The following is a 20443-nucleotide window of genomic DNA, read 5'->3' on the forward strand; positions in this document are numbered from 1 at the left end:
GGTCTGGATGTGCTTACTGGAGCGTGTGCCGTGCGCGCAGGGCTTTGTTAGTCCCCTGTTAGACCAGGTTCAGTGTGTGCGTGTGTGGGGTTGATTGTAATATTTTGTTACTGGAACGCCTCTGCGGGACACTTGTCCTGCGTGGAAACGATGCTGATCACAGCCGACCTGGGACATGGAACAAGAGCGCAGCCCTGCGGAGAGATGTTAAGTCACGGCAGCACACATCCACAGGTTAAGATGTAAAAATGAATTAGAGAGGGGAAATTAACATTATTCATAGCAATTTAATATCATTGTCATTAAATGAAATTAGTAAAGATGTCTTGTTTTTTTTAATAAGTTGTTTGACTGGATTTATTCATCAGTATATATATATATATTTTTTTTAAAAAAAGTACTAGTGGCAGGGCTGTTGCTTGTTATGACCTTCAATTGCCATAAAATGGCTTTACTACCCAGTTCACCCCCCTCTTAAACACACACACACACACACACACACACACACACACACACACACACACACACACACACTCATACCCACGCACAAACACACATAGAAAAGAGGGGAGAGACGGAGCTTGATAGAGCTAATCCAGAGTGACAGGTCTTTCATGCAGTAATGGTGAGGGTGAAAAGAGAGATCCACTCAACCCACACACAAAGTGGAGCACACACTCACACGGATAAACAAAAGGAAAGGACAGAAGCAAACCCACAGACAGAGAGTGCTATCACAGAGAGTGTATCAGGAATAAGGCTGGCTTTAGTCTCAGCTGTTGACAGAGTCACTCAGATAATGTTGAATTTTGCAGAGCACACATGCTTTTTTATTGACCTGCTTGGTGAAGCTTGACGTGTCCAACAAACACAAATGTCTACAGAAGGTGTTTGGTTTTCAGGAAGCCTTGCATATATAGCTCAAATGGATTTTGACAGGTAGACATTTTTTATTAATAGATAATGTCTCTCTATTTTTTCTTTTGGAATCCCTGCTGATTTTGATCTATTTATTAATTTCAGAGTTACTTTTAGGATAAATGGAAATAACCTTTACACAAATGCATAGTGGCAAATGCACAGTCAGACTTGTGCACTCAAACACAACTCTGATCAATTCTTGGCTCCAGGCTGTGGTGGCTTGGCGTGACTGAAGAGGGAGGCTGTAAACACCCTGTGGTTCACTGCAGTGCACCACTTGCAGAGATTCCCTGGCTTTTTTTTTTTTTTTTTTATAAAGGAAAAGCCAGAAAATATTCCTTATTCTGCATGTTTTCACCGAACACCATTAAGATAAAACTTATCTTCATTTTAAATACTGATTGAGTAAGACTCTATTCTATTTTTTGGTCAGTTAATATAATTAAAGTTTCTTCTATTTAGTAATTTCAAGAATAATGAGAATTGTTTTTGGAGGGCTTCTCTCTCCAAATATTGATTTTTGCATAGATTGTCTTACTATTTGTTGGACTAAATGTCTTGGGTCAAACGCTTTGTGTATCTTTCTTCAAACTTACAAGAGTTTACTAGAAATTGGGCCAATTCCTTCCAACAGATTTAATGTGACTCAAGTTTGTTCACATACACCCCTTCAGCTCTACACACATATTTTCTATTGATCTAAGATCCCAAACATTGACTTTGTAATCTGTAACTAAAGTAGCAATATCATTAGAGGGTTTTTTTTTATTTAAAAATTTGTGACCAAACTTTATCTTCCTGGGTGATGCACTGTGCTGTTTCTTCAATATTTGTACATACTATAATGTTCTTTCCTGGTAATGTCATAAATTTTGTGGAGTGCAATATGATGCTGCCATCCCTGCCCCCTTATTTCCGCATTGGTTTATATATGTACAAATAAAAAAAAAGCCCAGATTTACTACCAAAGACAAACAGAACCTGCACACATAGATGCTAAAACATGACAAGATGTATCCCCAATAGAAGTTTTAATAAAACAAATTGAGTTACAGATGTCAACTCTATAACAGCAGTAATTTTGTCAGTATTTCCTCTATTGCATTTGATCAGATTTTAAAGCTGCAGTATCATTGAAGCATTGAAAAGCAATTACTTTAGTTTGGTGATATATATGTATATATATATATATATACTGCTCAAAAAAATAAAGGGAACACTTTAAGTATTAAACACCTGTTTAAGTGTTCCCTTTATTTTTTTGAGCAGTGTATATAAAACAAAAATAAAATGTGAACTGATTTCTGAGAGAAGCTTAAATTCTTTTGTTGCATTAATACACAGGTAAAAAAAAAGAGTTGAGTATGCAGATAAAAAAGAGCTACAACATTAGAAATAGTGATGTAGTATAACAGCTCGGGGACTTTTAGAGATAATTACATAATCAAACAAATGATTAAAAAAAGACTGTTTATTTAAAGCAAGAACAAAGCATTCATCATCTACTGGTCGTGATGGCGGTTGCAGGAACCCAAAGTTACTGAAGCAATTTTTGATTGAAAAAGTTTGCAAGTGCAATGTCTGGAGAATTTCTTTTATCTTCTTCAACAGATGCTGCAGAAATGGTTGTGGGCAAGGCACTGAACTGCCTAACAAAGAAAACAGTCAACAACTGGGGGCTGGAGTTACAACAACTGCCTAAACAGAAAACAGGAAACCAAACCAGACTGCAGGACATTGGCGATACAACAAACCCACTTCAAATTTTCCTTTTTGAGGTTTTTATTTTAGTTTTTCCCCCACAATAAATTGTAGGAGCAGGTTTTATCTCTCTGAAGCATCACAGTGATAATCCAAACCAATTAGTTCATGATGACACAATGGTTTTTATTTTACATTACAGTAGCAAACTAAAAAGAACAAATGAATATTCAGAATTAAATCTGGTTGTTGGTGTAGATAATTATGCTCTTGCATTCTGTTCTTTGTACAGTGTTGTATAAAAAGAGCAATTAGGCTTTTGAGAATAAAACTGTCTTAACTTTACAACCTGAAATAAATGGCCAAGTGAGGTCGAAATGCTTCATTGGAAAAGTCTGAATTAATTTCAAGTGCCCTCTCTGTTGTATGACATCTTAAAGTGAAGTACTCAAGAAACAAGATTAACTTTTTCCCTCTATGAGAAGTCATTCGCAGTTACTTCAATAATCAATTAAATTTAATTACGCTATTCAAGACAAGTTTATTTGTATAGCACATTTCAGCAACAAGGCTGTTCAAAGTTCTCCAAATGCAGGGTTGAAAACCATAAACTACACAGTCTTGCAAATGTATTTGTACCACTTTAATATACTTACTGTAAGTTTGATTTTATATGATAGACCAGCAGACCGAAGCATATAATTGTAAAGTAGAAGTGAATGCATGGTTTCGGATATATTTTTACAAATGGGAATTTGAAAAGTGTGCTGTGCAATGAGAAGCAGATTTAGGTTTAAAAGCACAGGTGGGAGAATTAATTACTAGCCCTGCTCTTAACCAGGCTGGTCTCTATAGAAGAGTGGCGAAGAAAAACAAAAAATCTATTTTTGAAAAAAAAAAAGAGAGAGAATTTTAGTTTGCGCTTTGCCACAAGCCACAGGAGATATAGCACCTGGTAGGTAGAAGGTGTTCTGTTCAGATAAAACAAGGTTTTACATTTTTTGTATAAATTATGTATGGTGAGGAACAAGCACTGCACATGTGTCACAAACACATCATGCATGCAAAACCTTTACATTTGTTTTTCTAAAAAATTCATTGTTTTTCTCTGTGTTGGTCTATAACATAAAACCAGTATTGTAAGTTGTTGTAAGTTGTGACAAAAATGTCTAAAAATATGTTTGCCAGTGTAGTTTGTAGTATGCATCAGTGTGATGGGAAAAAGCTGCTCAGTTGCTTTGAGAAAACATTATTTTCTAGAAGTTAATAATTACATGGTCAGTGGAGGCTGATTTGTAATTTAGTTTTGGTGATCTAAGGCTGCTTAGCGGTTTAGAAATTAGATTTAATCTAACTGGTCAGTCTAAAAACAATTTACATTGATGCACTATTAAAATTACAGTGAAATTTTTAAGATTAGAATTTTTGTAGGATATGAAATTTCTGGGTGAAGCAGACAAATTTATCTATTTAGTTTTTACCTACTGAGGATTTGAACCCAGACATGTATAAAAACCGTTCTGCCATATCTTCTTTAATACATTAGAATAAAGTGGGAAAGATGGTTTATTTAAGATTTTAAGTGGCTAAAAAGCTGCATGAGACAAACAATGGCGTTAAAATTATTTGCAAATATAACAAACATTTTTATCAAGTGGGTTTTATAATTATATTTAAAGATACACTACTAATCAGATTATTAGTTTATTTCTGTTTTGCAGTCCTTATTTGTGTGTCTAATAATTCTGGATTTACAATTTAAAATTGACAAAACTCTCCATCATTTCTTTAAGAGTAATACCGCACAGTAAAGGCAGAAGGAAAGACAAAGTTGAAGAAATGTTTTGAGCCAGAAACGTTTGCTTCGGGGGTTGCTTCATGGCTGCGGCCACTAGAGGGCGCCAGATTCCTGTAAAACCGGAGAAAACCGAACCGCTCTGCATCCTGAGGCTGCGTTGCTACAGCTGCTTCCCTTCTATTCGAAGATGAATAAGTAAAATATTTTCTCACTTAGACTTGTGCAAAAGCTTCATTTGCCATTTCACAACTCTAGTTCTGATGTGCAGCTATGTACAAGAAGCTGAAGATCTGTATCTTAAATATGTAAAACAATACGTTGTTTGCATGATATTTCTTAATAGTATCTCTGTATGTTACAAAGCTTAACAACATTCATTCTGTGCAGATTAATTTAACAGTTACTGTATTAACTAATACTTAATAACACGAGGGCACTATTATGACTTTATGGGTTGTGGAATCAAACTGATGATGTCATAAAGTCAGACATGAATAGAATATATTTAACCACACTTTACCGTTTGGCAAAAACGTATGTAGTCCACATGTTAGCGTGACTTATGCATGTAAAACTCTATGAACATTCAGTCCTTTCAGATCAGTGCTTTGCGTTGTACATTTCCAAGTGTGTACAAAGTCCTGCAGCAATGCAGCATCTTTGTATAACACTGCAGCCCCCCTGTTTCACTCTCCCTCCCTTATACCTGCTCTACCAATCAACCTAACCTCTAATGTCTTTCTGGAGAACAGTTTGCCTCTTTCTTGACTTTCTCTTTAACTTCTTTCTTCTCTTTTGTTTGTTTCTTTCCATCCATCACAGCTTCTTTGAAATCTTCAGAAATCAGTAAAAATCCCCTCCTTCTCTCTCTTTGATTTATAACGTCTCAAAGCTACATTTTTCTGCTTCATTTGATGCTAGATCAAAGCTCCGCGCTTACCCTGATCCAATTCGAAATGTTCAGTATATTTAATGATGAAGAGTCAGTGGCTCGCCTTCGTGTGGCTCCCCCTTCTTAACAGGGGGAGGCGCTCATGTGCACATGTGTGTGATAGTGAGGGGGGGGTACAGGCGATGGAGGCATGGTCATGGGAAGAGCCTGGCCCTGAAGGTGGGAGGAGTGGGACCGGGGTAGGGTGTGTGTGGAGGGGTAACCAGTGGTCTGTGGCTGCATCTGGTAGCTCCCTGCAGAAGAAGACATGGAGGGCGGGCTCCCCTGGCCGCCAACTTGGAGGGTGCATTTCGGTGGCGCCGGTGGTGTCTGGTTGAGCTGGATGGAGATGTCGCTGGACGCCTCCGAGGTGCTGCGGCCTCTCTTGGGTGGAGGCCAGGAGGATTCTGGGTGGAGGTACTGGCCGCTGTAGTCGCTGCCCTCAGACAGACGGGGGCGGTAGATGGCAGGGTGGGGGCGGTACATCTCTTCCTCTGCGTATCGCTTCATGAACAGATAGACTGATAAAACTCCGGCACCCTGAGAGAAAGTCAATTTTAAAAGAAATAGAATTAGCATTTGAAGTGTTTGACCTGTCAACGATCTTTCCATGAAATATATTACTAATGAGGCTACTGACATGAAATAGGTTTGATGACATGAAGAAGAGAAGCCACAAAGGAGCATGGAAGGCCAAAGTCACTGATGGTGTGTAAGACAATTTCTTACACTAAGGTAAAAAACTAAGCAACGGACAAGAAATACGAAGGAACGGCACAAAACATTATGAAAGAGTTAGTAAACACAAAATGCCAAGGAAAAAAATAATTTAACTAAAATGATATCATTTGTACTGAAGCTGCTTCATTCCAGGTTTCCAACATGTAATTATTCTGCTGCTTAAAGAGGATTTAATCCAGTAAGCGTTTTTTTTTTTAAGTTAACTAATTATGGATCATATAAGAAGCTTTCCTGTAATTCTAAATCATTTTATGATGTTTCATAAAAGATGTGTTTTGAGATGTATGCACAGCATTTCAGGAATAAAAAATATTCTTGGAATTTTAAGATTCTGGGACATCACTAGCAGCAGATAAGAGGTGCATTAGCTGATATAAAGAGTCTATCAGGTATATGTTGAAGCACTCTTAAAGGACGACAGGAGTTCTTGAGGGTTAAAGGTCAGATCTGCTGTGTTGGAATGATTAACTTCTGATGTTCATTCCCATTAACACACAAAAACCACAAACTTCAAGCTATGCTGACACAAAATGAGTTAGTACTTAATTCTGCTGTGCAAATACCAACTTTACTCTTTTGTTACTATTTGATGTGTGTTTTTATGAGATTCAATTCAAAGCTGCAAAAGCTGAGTCCAAGATGAAACAAAGATAACAGACTTACACAAACGAGCAACATAAACGTGCTATCAGACAACAGCTCGGACTACGCTAACAGACAGCACTGCACACACACAACCCACCTCTTTGAGTAAGAAGGAAGAGGCAGCGAAGGCGAAGGACCAGCCGTAGTGGTAATTGAAGAACTGCTCTGGCTCTCTGGGCCGGTTCATCACCTCATCATTAATACTGGAGATGTAGAGCACCAGACCCACCACCAGACTGAGGCCTGCATGCAGCACATTTACGAGGACAATGACAGAGAGAAACCGAAGTCAGACACATGGAAGTTCATTATACTGTGATAGAGACACTCGTAGCAGTGTGCCCGAGGAGAAAAAGAGAAAGATATGAGCTGACCATGAAAACCAATTAGCCTCCAAAATGATATTGATAAAGAACAAAGAGATGAATGAAAAAGTGCTTCAGAGTGAGCTTTTACCACACAAATCCAAGTGCATACAAAATATGTTTTTTATTTAGAATTTTTTGCTATGAAACACAAATAAGTCTGAGATGTTGAGAGTTTCTACAGAAAAATGTAGCGATACTTTTTAAAGTTTATAACTCGGGTCTGTACATAAATCCTCCCTCAAAGTCAAGTTGTTTGCAACAATGAAAAGAGTTTTAGTTTGTGTGACAATAGAAGGCCAATCCTTGTCTGAAGCATTCAAGTTGGGTTTCTCTGAAAAAAGTACAAAAAACTTCTATTAATGGGCATAAATGGTTCCCAATGGTGAAGGATCAGAGATATGCAACAAGATGTGTCCTAGGAGACAAATAGAGACAGTCACATGTGTGTTTGCATGAGTTTCCTTTTTTCTTTAGATAAACACTGATGACATTTTAAGTATCTCTAATCAAAACCACAGCCGTTACTTAAATTTGACCCACTGCTTTTATTGATTTATGTTATAAATGGAGCCTAAATGCTCTAGTTTAGCTGGATGTATTATACTGATACTGTACTGATAGCTAAATATATTTCTTCTTCATTCTTTAAAACTACAGATAGCCTGTTCTTTATGTTAGCATATTTTAAAATTATTTTAACAACTATAAGCCATGTTTCTTGTAGGCGTTTATAAATAGAGGTAAATATAAATGAGCGCAGAAGAATATTTTTTCTTATATGTTGTACAGCCACTGGACAAAGTAGTTTCAAGGCAAGTTTAGTGAGAAATCAAATATGAATATATAGGAAAGACCCTCATGCACACTGTTAAAGTAAGGTGGGAGATCTGTGATGCTATGGGTCTTTTTTTCCTTTAAGACACACTGGGGGGCTTGTTAGATTGCATTCTGGACTTTTTTTTCCAAGAGATGTTAGATAAAATAAGCTGCACAAAACTGGAAATTGATTTTTTTGTGGGACAATGACGTAAAACATATCAAGATAAACACCAAAAACCTGCAGGGTGAGCTAAAGGAAAGAGACCCAGAACGTAGAAATTCTATTGTGTGAAGAGGAGCTGTCCTTAAAAGGCATTTAATATATATTTTTTTCACCAGGTGTGCCAATAATGTGGCTAGTACTGTAAAACCTTTTTACCCCAGATGTAGCCCATGCATCTTTAAAATCTCCCTGTCCTTCCAGCAACCAGACATGGACTCTTCACTGCCTTGAAAATGTTAAATGCATGAGGTACAACATATGGCACCCATCAAAGAATCAATATTCAAAGACAGAGGCCTGCTGAAAGAACCAGATATGATTAATTTTAGATATGGCTGGAACATTGAGATGAGGTGCTGCGCTGTCTTCAGTTGTGTATTTTTACTCAAATGGCAGATCTAAGAGGTTCTCTTGTCGACTTAAAAGTTTGAAGGCATGGAAAATGCAGAAACCATGCTGCTGTCCACTGTGACGTGACAGTACACGTTCATTCACGCATTCTCAGTGACACAGAGAGAAATCTTCATGCACATGCCCAACGAGAGCAGATGACAGAAAAGGACGAGTGAGCGTTGGGCAGAAAAGGAACAAAGGCAATTTTTTTTAAGAGGACACACACGACTGTGGAGTAACAGAAGCGAGGAAGAGGAAAAAAGAGAACATCAGCCTTCAAGCAAGCTCAAACATCTGCGGCTCTATGCTGTTGTTTTTTTTATCATCTGAATTGTGCTATATTAACCAGAACATGGTGTTACCGCTCGTAAACTGCAATATTCACTAGACCACTGCCTCGGGGATGTAAAAGGAATATTCTGAATAATCCATATATACCACCAAAACCACAACAACCACAACGGACAGAGAGGGGAATGTGAGAGGAATGATAGAGCTGATAGTTTACTGCAGCATCACAAACAAGCAATTCAGTGCAATTACTGTCATCATCTTTCAGCCGAAATCTCTGACATCTCAGCGCATGCTGCTCAAATTTTATAACCTTTGTTACATAACTCTTTGCTTTTACAACACACTTTATTTTACCCCGGTCCCTGCTTGATAAAGCTATTGTATCAGAATCTGTTTGATAGTCCTTTCATCTCTGCTTACTGTTCAAAAAGCATCAAAAGGAAAAAGCCTTCAGAGAGCTTAAGCTGCAGCGTGTCTACTGATAGTTTTTACTCTCATCTCCAGCACAGGAAAGGGGATCATTAGTGCCATCTGCTGCTCAAGAAGCATCCCTACAGAACATGAGGAAAAATCTGCATGAAATGTCTTTTTCTGCAGAACGTTGACATTCTGCAAGCAATTTCAAAAGCCAACTTTTAAAAAGATGAGGAAACTTTAAACTCTGGGGTTGGGATGTTGAAAATGAATCCTGTTACTTCTTCTAAAGACAGCTGGCAAACCTGTATCCCAGTCCAAAAATAGAGTCATTAACAAAGCATCGCCATGTGTGACGCAGGACACGGCCGACTGCTGTAATCAATCATAATGTGAGGGAGCAGTGACAGCGCGACATGAGTGATGGGTCCCACCTGAGAGAATGAAGAAGATGCCGGACACAAAGGCCAGGATGGTACGCTGAGGCCGGATGTGTCCGATGTTGCTGATGATGAAGGCCGTGAAGACGAAGAGCAGAGACACCATGGGGAAGGGCGTGGCCGTACGAACCATCTCTGTGGGAACAAAAGGTCGCCGTGTTAAAAATAGCTCATCTGATGTTACCTGGGAAGAATGTTTCCACGGAATAAAAAAATATTCAAAGACAATCAAATGCAGCATGTTGTAAAAATATTCAGACCTCTTTCTATGAGATATATCAACATAAAATGACATGTTTTTCTATTTTATTTCACAAACAAATATCTGAAAAGTCGGGTGTGCTCTCATAGTCAGAATCTCTGATTTGGTATTTTGTGGAAAGTTTTCCCCACAGACCAATGCTGCCACCACCATGTTATACAGTGGTGATAATGTGCTCAGGGTGATGTGCAGTATAACATTTTTGGTTTACACCTGAGCTGTGGTTCTCTGTAGCTCCTCCACAGTTACCTGGGCTGGCAGGTTAGGTGGACAGCCATGTTTGTTGGTTTACAGTTGTGCCTTATCCCTGCCATGTTCTGATGCTGGACTGAATGTGATCTTATAAATGTTTATAACTTTGGATATTGTTTCATAACCCAACTCTGGATCCTCTGATAGCACTCAGTTGCATCTCACTTCAAAATAAAGACAGCTTTCCCCAACACTTCTGAGGTTTTATCCTTTGAAATATTTGAAAATTATGTCTCACTTTCGTCCATTTCGAAATTATATGCAACTTTGTGTTGGTCTGTCACATAAAACTGCAATACAATATAGTGACATTTGTGGTGGCATATTACAAACCAATGTCTATTGTTTTAACTCAAACAATTTGCAATAGCAGATATGTATAAGCAAAACAAAATCTTTCTGTATGTGGAGAAATGTTTGTTGCTTTTTATACATAATCTCAGAGTAAGCAAAAAAGTGACAAAACACAAACATATGCTTTTTATACATTAGACATTTGAATTCAGGTAAAAGAGCTAGCTTCAGATATAAATTCCCTTCAAACTCAGGTCTTTTCATTTCTCTTTTTTTCATTTATGACAAGAACTCTGAGTGAAAGGAGGGAAAGTCCTCTGAGACTGACCCCCCCTCTCTGCGAGTCCCTCTTCACCTGAAGGCCTTTTTTCTTTCACTTCAGATTCTTCATCCTCGCCCTTCTCCATACCCACTTTTTAAATCTAGTCAGCTGCACATTACTCTGTATAATTCCAGAGTAAGTTCCCTTTGGTAAACAACAGACGTGTAATATCACATCCATCTTTCACTCACTCAGGATGTTTGCCGTGTTTTCGGTGGTGATCTCTATTTCGGGCTCAGTGAAGTACTCCGAAGCTACGCACCTCCCGTTCTCTGATCCTGTGAGGAAACAGAAATTGGAGAACGTTAGGTTTGCTTTTAGGATCAGAGTCGGTCATGCGTGAAGAAGAGCAGGTCTCAGAGGCCTCTCTCACTGTTAACAATCATGTTTTCTGACAGATTTGATTCCAGAAGCCACAGGCTCCTCTCTTTCTTTTCTCTCTCTAGCCTGACTCTCTCTCAAATTGCCAATCTTCAATATCTCTTTATGCTTATTTGTTACTTTCTTGTGCCTGGATATCATGTGTGTGTGAGTAAGTGTAAACATATGCACACAAGTGTGATGATATATTCCTACCAGCCACAAAGCAAACTCTCCAGAGGCCAGAATGCAGAGCCATCTTCACCTCCATGCTCTGGTTTTGCTGCAGAATGATTCCCTCCACCATTATGAGCCAGTAGTCGGTGGACACAGCCACCCCCACCAGCAGCAGTCCGCAGGCTCCAAACACTGTGGACAGGATGGTCAATGCACGGCTGCTGCATGAACTCATCTGGAGGGCAGAGGGGCAGAGAGAGGAGAGCGATAATTCAAATTTCAAAACTGTGGAAGAAGGAGAGACAAGAAGGAAAAGAAAGGGCAGTGGAGAGGAGATCACTGAAAACGGGGAACTCCTTTTATCGGACGTGAGTCTTATTCACAGGGACACACCGCGGCTGGCGATTCCTCTGTTCTCGCCTTGTTATTGCTGGAGATGATTTAGTGACACACACGCTGGCAGCCAATCACATTAAAGGTCGGAGAGGAGCCAATGTAACAGATGATGACCTCACCGGCGAAGTTAGACAAGGATTTAAAAAACCCGGCGATGGAGGGAACAGAAGCATAAAGGAGACGGTGACTCAGTCGCAGGCTTTCTGTGGCTTAGTTCTGGCTGAACGGCACATGCACGTTTGAGCGAGATGTCTGTATAGATTCATGTTTCTCAGCGCACGTGTGCTGCATGTGGCTGCTCCCCCTCTGGCCTCTACTTAATTTGGACTGTTGTTCATTTGAATCAGCACAACGGATAAGGAAAAGCACAGAAGAAACAGAGACATGTCCTTTACTCTAACCAGAGAGCCTTGCAAAAGTATTCAGGCCATTCAAACTTCATGACATTTTGTTATGCTGCAACAACAAAAGTTTGATGTTTGTTCAGCTAGAAGTGTTGGGGCGGGCATGGCTCTAGCAGTTTTGCACGTCTAGGAAATGATATTTTCACTTGTTCGACTTTACAGTCTCAAGTCCTTAGCAGGTTTTCTTCCAGGATTGCTCTGCCTATAGCTACATTCAATTTTCCATTAAATGTGACCAGCCTGTCTCTGCTGAAGAGAGTATGATGCTGCCACCCCCATGTTTTACAATGGCAGTGGTGTGTTCAGGGCGATGCAGTGTTAGTTTGTGCACATTTTGCATAAAGACCAATAATTGGAATTATGAACTATTTCCAGTCTAGGCCTTTACCTCAGCATTAAAAAATTCCCTTCTGTCTTTCCAGTAAAGGACACTTTCAAATCCTCCTCATGCTTGTCATCTTTGAATCAGCTTTCTTTTTAAACAATACCATGGAGGATTCAGGCTTCTCCAGCATAACTTGAAAGGCCACCCTGAACTCCAAACAAATATCATCTAAGCTCCCTTGCCCCCCTTTTCCATTTCCATCTCACCTTCTCTATTAGCCTTTCAATTGTAGTGCCATGTAACACCAGAATTATGAGACTGAAATATAAAGATGGACAAATTTAATATATTACATGTAGGCCAAAAAGTTTCCTAATGAAGCTCTGAGGCTTTCACAGAGCAGCAGTTGAAATTATGCACTAGCAGATGCTATTTACTAATTGGGTGTTTCGGAAGGCAGTTGTTTGGAGAGTAACATATTTATAGGTATCACAGAAGAGAGATCTGAATGTACATGCTCAGCAAATTTTTGGGGTCTTTCAACAGCAACAACAAAAAAACATCAAAGACCATGTTTTGTATTGTTTTAATTTGACAGACAGGTGCCACTTTGTGCTGTCGGTCACTTCAATTCCTGTTACAGTACGTTAAAGTTTGTGGTTGCAACAAAAAAAAACTGGGAAAAATTGAAGGGGTAGGAATACTTTCACCCTCATATTATGTTATTCATGTTATTTTATTGACGTTTAAATACCATGCTGCAGAGTAAAATCTAAATCTGTCTCTCTAGCTCAAATTTTTATTTTCTTCAGGAAGGGTCAGTTACTTCCTGAACTGTCTTTTAACCTTGTGTGGAACCACAGTAAAAATAAAAGAAAGATTCTGGCTCTTCTGATCTCGTCCTCACTTATTACGCTGCACTACACACACAGCAATAAGCCTAACAAACAGGAGGGAGTGCTCAGCAGACTTCATCTTCCACTGGTTTCGCCTCTCAGGCAGCATAATGGCTGCCTCACCTTATTAACGCTGGCTGTTTAAGAAAGGTAAAGAGGCTTACTCACCAAAGACCTGCAGACATTCTTACTAATTGTGTGTTGTCCCCTCTGTGTTAATTTACACTTTTTTTTCCCCCGCATATACATAAACTGGCTCTTCAGTGTATAATATAATTAAAGTTTATAGAGTTTTTCAGGATGATACGCTAGACAGTATTTTAATTGGATATAATTAGCAGAGGGTTAATGAGCAGCTTTTTGGATTCAAAACCTCTGCCTGCAATACAGCATTTGTCAGCAGATGCCCATGTTTCTGTGTGTGGAGGCTGTCGAGCTCATATACTGTTTTGCAGAATATTTGGACACAGTCTTGATAAATCATTTAAAAAAAGATGGACAGGGCCAAGCTGCAGCTATGTGACAGCTTCACAGATCCAAATTCAGCAAATTCAAAAGGTGTTGATCCAGCCAACTTTCAATCACATGTTAATTCCCTGTTATTCAGAACAAATGCAACAGACTCTTATTTATATTTTCTTAACAAAAACTCGCTGAGAGGCGTTACCATCATTTTCATTTTTTGGCAGCAGCATTCAGTGGTATGAAATGTGAAAAGGTATTTCCCCCCCCCCCTCCTCACAGTTTTTACTCTCACTCTGTTTTTGCTGTTTTGTCCCACATTGATGTTTGGAACAATCCAACTAGTTTTAATATTAGAAAAGCACAACACGGGAAGATCCAAACATACATTTTCAAATTATGATTTTAGTGATAAAGGAAAAACAAGTTATCCAAACCAACCTGCCATGAACATATGAAAATGTGCTCTTAACTATTTGTGCATTAAGTCATTAAATAATTGTGATTAATCACTCTTTATTTTGGAAAAATGAGTTTATTTTCACAAGTCACACCTATTACCACCAGGTAATGAAGATGCCATTTGTTGCATCTTCAACAAATGGCTTAAATAGAACCCACCTGACAACATGAAGTAGGCTAGAAGACTTTAAAAAGCAACAAACCATGCCCAAATATAAGGGAATTCAAGAACAAACAGGAAACAAACTTATTGAAATCTATCATTGTAATTATCCACAAATCAAGAAATCATGGAATACTTCTGGACAACAACTCATCCAGGAGGCCATAAAACAACTCAAAGCAGCATTCACAGCTCTGCAGATCTCACTTGGCTCAGTTAATGTGTTCATGATTCAAAAGTAGGAAATAGACTCTGCAAAATGGCTGTGCTCTCTGTCTGAAAGTTGTGAAGGTGAATGTCCAGCCATCTGTTTGTAGACTTTGGTTGTGCAGCAGTGGGATGATCCAAAACACACCAGCAAGGCCACACCAAAGACCTTCTCAAAAAAGAAGGTTTTTGGTGTGGCCCAGTCAAAGACCGGATCTAAGTCCCATTTTAGATGCTGTGGCTCCAGTTTTCCCAAAGGTTGATGCCAGCTGTTGCCCCCCACGAGTCAGCAACCCGTTATGGTTTAAGGGGAAATTATATTTTTATGCAAAGCCCGACTGATTTAGATATCTTTTTTATTTTCCATTTATGCATTATTTAATTTTGCAGCTATTTAATTTAATTTTGCAGCTAGGTGCAACTTAGTGTCGGTCAGTCACTTCAATATAGGATATATAAAGTATGTTAGATACTTCGATATCTTAAGTATCCAAAATAGATACTCAAGATATCTATATTGTAGATATAGATATCTAAATCAGATAACGAAATGAGGATCAAAACCTCAATAAATGAAAATAAGCTGTTATGCAAAGCTGACAGAAAATAATATACAACTACATTTTAAACATCAATGAGAAACGTGCCTTTTCTATTGACTTACCTACATTTTGTAAGGGAGTATTCAACTACAAGGTAAAATAAATTGATTGGCAATGATTGAAGCACAAAATATTTAATGAAAGTAGGAAAGTACAGAAGAACTGTCAGGCAGAGACACAATCACATGAAAAATAAACTACAAAACATCAGGTTAAATCTTAATGGTGCCTTTAAACATTTATCAGTTACTTTCAAATCTACAAACAAATAAACCTGCAGCAACATAAAAAAGCCATTTCTTTATCCTGCCTCGTCTTTGTGTGACTAATCCTGGAGGCCTTTTAGAGCGAAGCTATAACAGTAACAGTCATCCTACAGGGGAATGAAATCTTAAAGATTAAGCCTGGTCCCATCTTATCTGGACAACCATTGTGGAAGATGTGACTGCTGCAGAAGTTATTTTGCTTTCTTTGCTGCAGCAGCGTGACTGAATAGAGGCTCTTTGTCAATGAGGGGTGAGAAGGAAAAGTAAAAAGAGAAGTAAAGAGTGCACATCTTTGAGGTGAGAGTTTTCAGGCATCTGATGTGTCAAAGTAAGAAGATCAAGCAAGAAACTGGTTAGCAATATGGGAGACGGATTTAAGAGGAAAGTAAAAATCTAATCAGACAAACAGGGCATATAAAAGATGCAAAGCCACTAAGATCAAACAGATTTACAAGAACTAGAAAGCAAATTGGCTCTGTCATCTGAGGCACTAGGGCAAAACTAAAGATTTGTATGAACAGTTAAGCTAAGCATTAGTCTGCTGCAGATCTTAAACATCCTCTTGTTTTTCTCCGTTCTCTCTTCTTAACTAGAAGCTTATCTATCAAGGCACTGGGAATTAGGCAAAGTGTGCAAGAGGAAGTTATGAGTAATTTCACATTAAATCAATGTAAATTCACTGAAATGACAAAGCATGACTGGGCGCAGAAAGGAATGTGACAATACGATCATCAGCGCACAAAAAAACTCCAGAATGAAGAGTCACACAAGGCACCATTATGAAAAATTATTTAGAAAGAGTTAGACTGAATTAGAATCTGAATACTGTAGAAATTGAGAATTATTAGTAAATCAAGTTACTAATAATCTTTCAGCACCATGGACAGCACCTACACCATCAGCATTAGGCACAGAACATGTATTGTTTTCTGTTTGCTTTAAATACAAAACTAGTTTCATGACAAAAAACTAGCATTTAAGGTGAAAAGATGGTTAAAGTATGAAACTTTTAACCTTTAGTGTGGATTCATATCACTTCCTCTAAAGCTGACGATCGGGTCACAATCAGTCTCATAAGAAAATAAGAAAACTTACTTCAGTCAGAACATTTCCTTTGTGATCGCTCACTCTTTACTTTGCAGTTTTAAGAAACACAAACCCTAATGAAACAGTCAGTCAATCAAACTTCAGACAACTTTGTGCAACACAAGGTGCTATAGATGATTAAAAACCAACATGTCTTCTACAAAAAAGCAAACATGCAGACATAAAGCACTAAAAAGTAAAACAGGAAAATAATTCAGCAGAAACATGACATACCATCTCATCATCATAATACTTTCGAACCACAGAACATTAGTAAAAATAGATAAATAAAAATGAAGTGGTAAAACCCAAATATCAATAAAACCTCAAGGAGATTAAAAAGAAGCCAAAGTATAGAGATGAAATTATAAAATCTAACTATTTCTCAAAATCCAGATAAAACCTGGCAGCTCAAAAGGTAAAAGAAAATTATTCAGATTTAAAGAAAAAAAAAGAAAACATCATTGATGCTTGATGGAGATGCCATAAACAGCAGAAGAAAACAATTTCCTTCAGAGATGTGTGATAGTAATCCCATTTTAAGGCTTTGACACCTCAGCCTTCTTGGCCTCTTTCTCCCAGAAAGCAATGAACCAATTTAGCTGGTTAGATAGGAGCCACAGGGGGACAAAAGGTTTAATTCACTCTAATTTATCTCAATCTACAGATTGGCACAGCCTTTATAACTCACAGGACAAAGAGATGCCAAGTAAAAAGAGGGTGTGATGGATAACAGGGAGGGATAAGAGTTTTGATTTGGGGGATGTGGCTTTCTGCCCAAAGTGGCAGGACCTGGAGTGGGCAAGCGAAAACATAATCTGGCAGGGAACAAGCTTTCTTCTGCTCACTACGATCACACAGTTTTTACTGTAAATGACAGATGGCTGATGATCCTGAAGTTCGTAGCTGATATGGAGCTTATGCTTCGCTCCTGCTGTGATTCTTGATGTGGGAAATATAGGAAAAGTACTTGGAAAAAAATTATTAGGGACACTAGTGGGTAAAAAAAGATTAAAAAATGTTTGGGAAACCAGTGTAAGAAACTAAAGTCCTCTGGTAATTGCAACCTGAACAACTTTTCTGTCACTGATCCAGTCCAAAAAAGAATGAGTGTCCCTCTCTAGTAGCCAAAGAAAACACTGTAAGATAATATTTCTGAACTTGGCAACAATTAATGAAGCTTAGGCAATTACAGATTAGAGACTTATTCAGAAATAATTGGATATTTTACAGTGTTTTAAGAACTGATGGCTGCATTTGATCAGAACTAGTTCAGAACCAGAAAGACTTGGACTTTTGAGGCCAGAAAGGAAGAATTCCACACTGGACAGGGTTTATTTGCAAATGGAATCAATTTGTGAAAACACAAAACATTGTGAATGCAAATCTGAGACCCTTTGAATGGAGTTAATAGATTTGTAAGACCCGATTAGCTTAATATGTATTTGACCAGGCAAACCTGAACTGAATTAATCCGCACTGATTACAAATTTTGTGTTTAATGAAACCTTCATTTCTAAACAATAAATAAAAAGAAACAGGGAGAATATGACTGACCCACCCAGACCCCCTCTGGGTAAGAAGATGTGAAAACCTTCAGAAAACACAGCAGTCAAAAAAATAGGAACCGAGAAAAAGTGAAGAATGTATCAAAAGAAAAGTCCTCGGCCCAAAAAATGGAAGGAGTATCCAACGTGGGCGCGCACGACAGGAGTGCGTCCACGCACTGGAACTAGAAGATGTGCTGAACTAATTATCCCTGTGTGCAGCGTCTCACAAATCGGGCTCAGAGAAAAATCTATGAAATCACTCACGGGGAAACCAACGACTTCCCGACAACTGAACGCCGAGATGCTGACTGAACGGGAGGCTTTGGTCTCTGCGAACGGTTTCTCTGCGCAGCACCACCAACAGAGAGGAGAGCTGAACATCCACACTGTCATCTCTGTTGAATACATGTGTGCACAACCAGAACCTAAGCCAGAGACTGCGCACGGAGTTTCTGAGGGATGATAAACACAGAGTGAGGAACATGTGAACGACGTGAAACTGCAGTGGAGTTGTGTGAGGATAACTTGGCTGTCGGAATCAAATTATTTCCCAGTGCGCTCCGGAACGAGCTGCTGTCTGTCTTTATTAACACGACGCCAGGACGCGTCATGAATCCTGCTCTTTTCACAGCTGTCACACACACACACGCGGGCGCCTACAATTCAAATGACTCATTGTAATTACTGCCAACAAAATACAGGAATTCAGAAGGAAGAATACTCACAGTGCCACTAAGAGTCGTGCGCACACGTCAGGAAGCCAAGAAACCCCACACCAGGGGAGGCTGTGCTGGGGGTTTTGTCCCTTCCTCTCCTCCTCTATTTCTTTCCTTCTATCCTCTCCTCTTTTCCTCCGTCTGGGTGTTTACCCTTAAGTTCCCCTTCCCATCCTCGAAATGTCTTTTCTCTTCCTCTTCCACGCAGTCTGTCCCAGGCACTGCGGTGGATCGTTTACTGAGCTACTTTGGCTACAAACACAGAGAAATGCTGTAGCGGGGGCAGGAGGGAGAAGTGCTGAGAGAGAGAGAGAGAGAGAGGGGGGGGGGAGAGAGAGAGAGAGAGAGAGAGGAATTTGGACTTTGTGTATTGGTTTTATTATTTCTCAACTGAATCACATCCGGATCAATTTTATTGCTGGTTTTAGTGTTTTATGCGACGTGCGCAAATTTACACTGCAAATATTTTAAAAAATGCTCGTTCGAAAGAAATCAATTTTTCTCTCTTTTTTTCAGTATTATCCGCTAATTCAGTCCTTTGCCAATCGTAGATCGATCCGGGTCTGATTATGGGTTTAACCCAGCATACTGGGTTGGAGTTTATTCACCAAAAATGGAAAATTACTAAAAAAGGTTAAGCCAAGTAGCAGCCGGTTAGTCCTTGCAGGGTTTGGGGGCCTGGCGCCAATCAAGGTTCTGTGATCAAGGTGAGTTTATTAATACCCATAAGTAGATTTATTTGACAGACCAGAAGCCATCATTAAAGTATATCAGTATATTAAAAAAAATATTCTACATGGATGTAGAATATTTAAGAAGCTCAAGGTTATGCATATATAAATAATCTTTTTTAAAAACTGCATAAACATGTGGATAAATATTACAACTGCAACTTATTAAAAAATAAAAACTGACTGCAGCAAGGACAAAGCTCTCTCCAGTGGTCAGTAGGGTTTACCCAGGACAGGTTGCTTCAAAAGGCAACACAGAGACACACAGGACCAACAACTGGAAATTCACATTTTCACACTCAAATATTTTTTTTGCTATTACTGAGAAGGTGAGGTTTGGCAGCCGATTCTGTGGTAAAACTCTTTATTTAAGAGCCTCCAGCTCATACACTGTAACAGTTCAGGGTCATTAATCTGCAGAAGCCATCCTTCAAACATTTGCAACATTTTTTCTGCTCATGTTTTCTTTCATTTTTTTTTTATCTTCCTTGAGCCAGTAAGATGTTCTTCACTTCTTAAGCTTTACAGTGAGGAGTTGGCGCCTGTATGACTTGCGTCACCCTGGAGAAACAACCCTGTACACTCATTCACATCTTGAGGTAGTTTGGGGTGGCAAGCATGTACAGTACAAAGCCGGATTACCCTGAGAAAACCCCGGGAGAATATGTAATAACAGAAAAGTTCCACTAGCCATTCAGCCTGCACGTTTTATTATATTTATTATAGATTATCATCAGCATCAGCGCCCTTTCCCTAAAGCTGTTGTGTCTTTGGCTTTGTGTCTATTCGAACACCTTATTAACACAGCCAGAATGAATTTAC

At 38.9% G+C, this 20443-nt stretch overlaps 1 protein-coding gene across 1 annotated transcript; it reads right to left on the minus strand.

Annotated features, from left to right (window-relative positions):
* Nucleotides 1-1935: 1935 nt before the first annotated feature.
* cacng7b (calcium channel, voltage-dependent, gamma subunit 7b) lies at nt 1936-19187 on the minus strand. Its single transcript, XM_028013635.1, has 6 exons — nt 18900-19187; nt 11395-11590; nt 11010-11096; nt 9683-9823; nt 6835-6980; nt 1936-5891 (listed from the first exon to the last, which is right to left on the minus strand). Exons 2-6 carry the CDS (start codon nt 11588-11590, stop codon nt 5436-5438), a joined length of 1026 nt encoding a protein of 341 aa, XP_027869436.1. The 5' UTR covers nt 18900-19187; the 3' UTR covers nt 1936-5435.
* Between the last annotated feature and the right edge of the window lie 1256 nt (nt 19188-20443).

This window comes from Xiphophorus couchianus, chromosome 3 (genome assembly GCF_001444195.1).
Source record: "Xiphophorus couchianus chromosome 3, X_couchianus-1.0, whole genome shotgun sequence".
In the NCBI taxonomy this organism is placed as follows: Eukaryota; Metazoa; Chordata; class Actinopteri; order Cyprinodontiformes; family Poeciliidae; genus Xiphophorus; species Xiphophorus couchianus.

Coding starts and splice junctions, on each gene's coding strand:
- cacng7b (XM_028013635.1), bottom strand. CDS start 11,590: ATGAGTTCATGCAGCAGCCGTGCATTGACCATCCTGTCCACAGTGTTT. Junction 9,824..11,009: donor AAACACGGCAAACATCCTGA/GTGAGTGAAAGA, acceptor TTGTTCCCACAG/AGATGGTTCGTACGGCCACG. Junction 6,981..9,682: donor CATCTTCTTCATTCTCTCAG/GTGGGACCCATC, acceptor TGCTGCATGCAG/GCCTCAGTCTGGTGGTGGGT.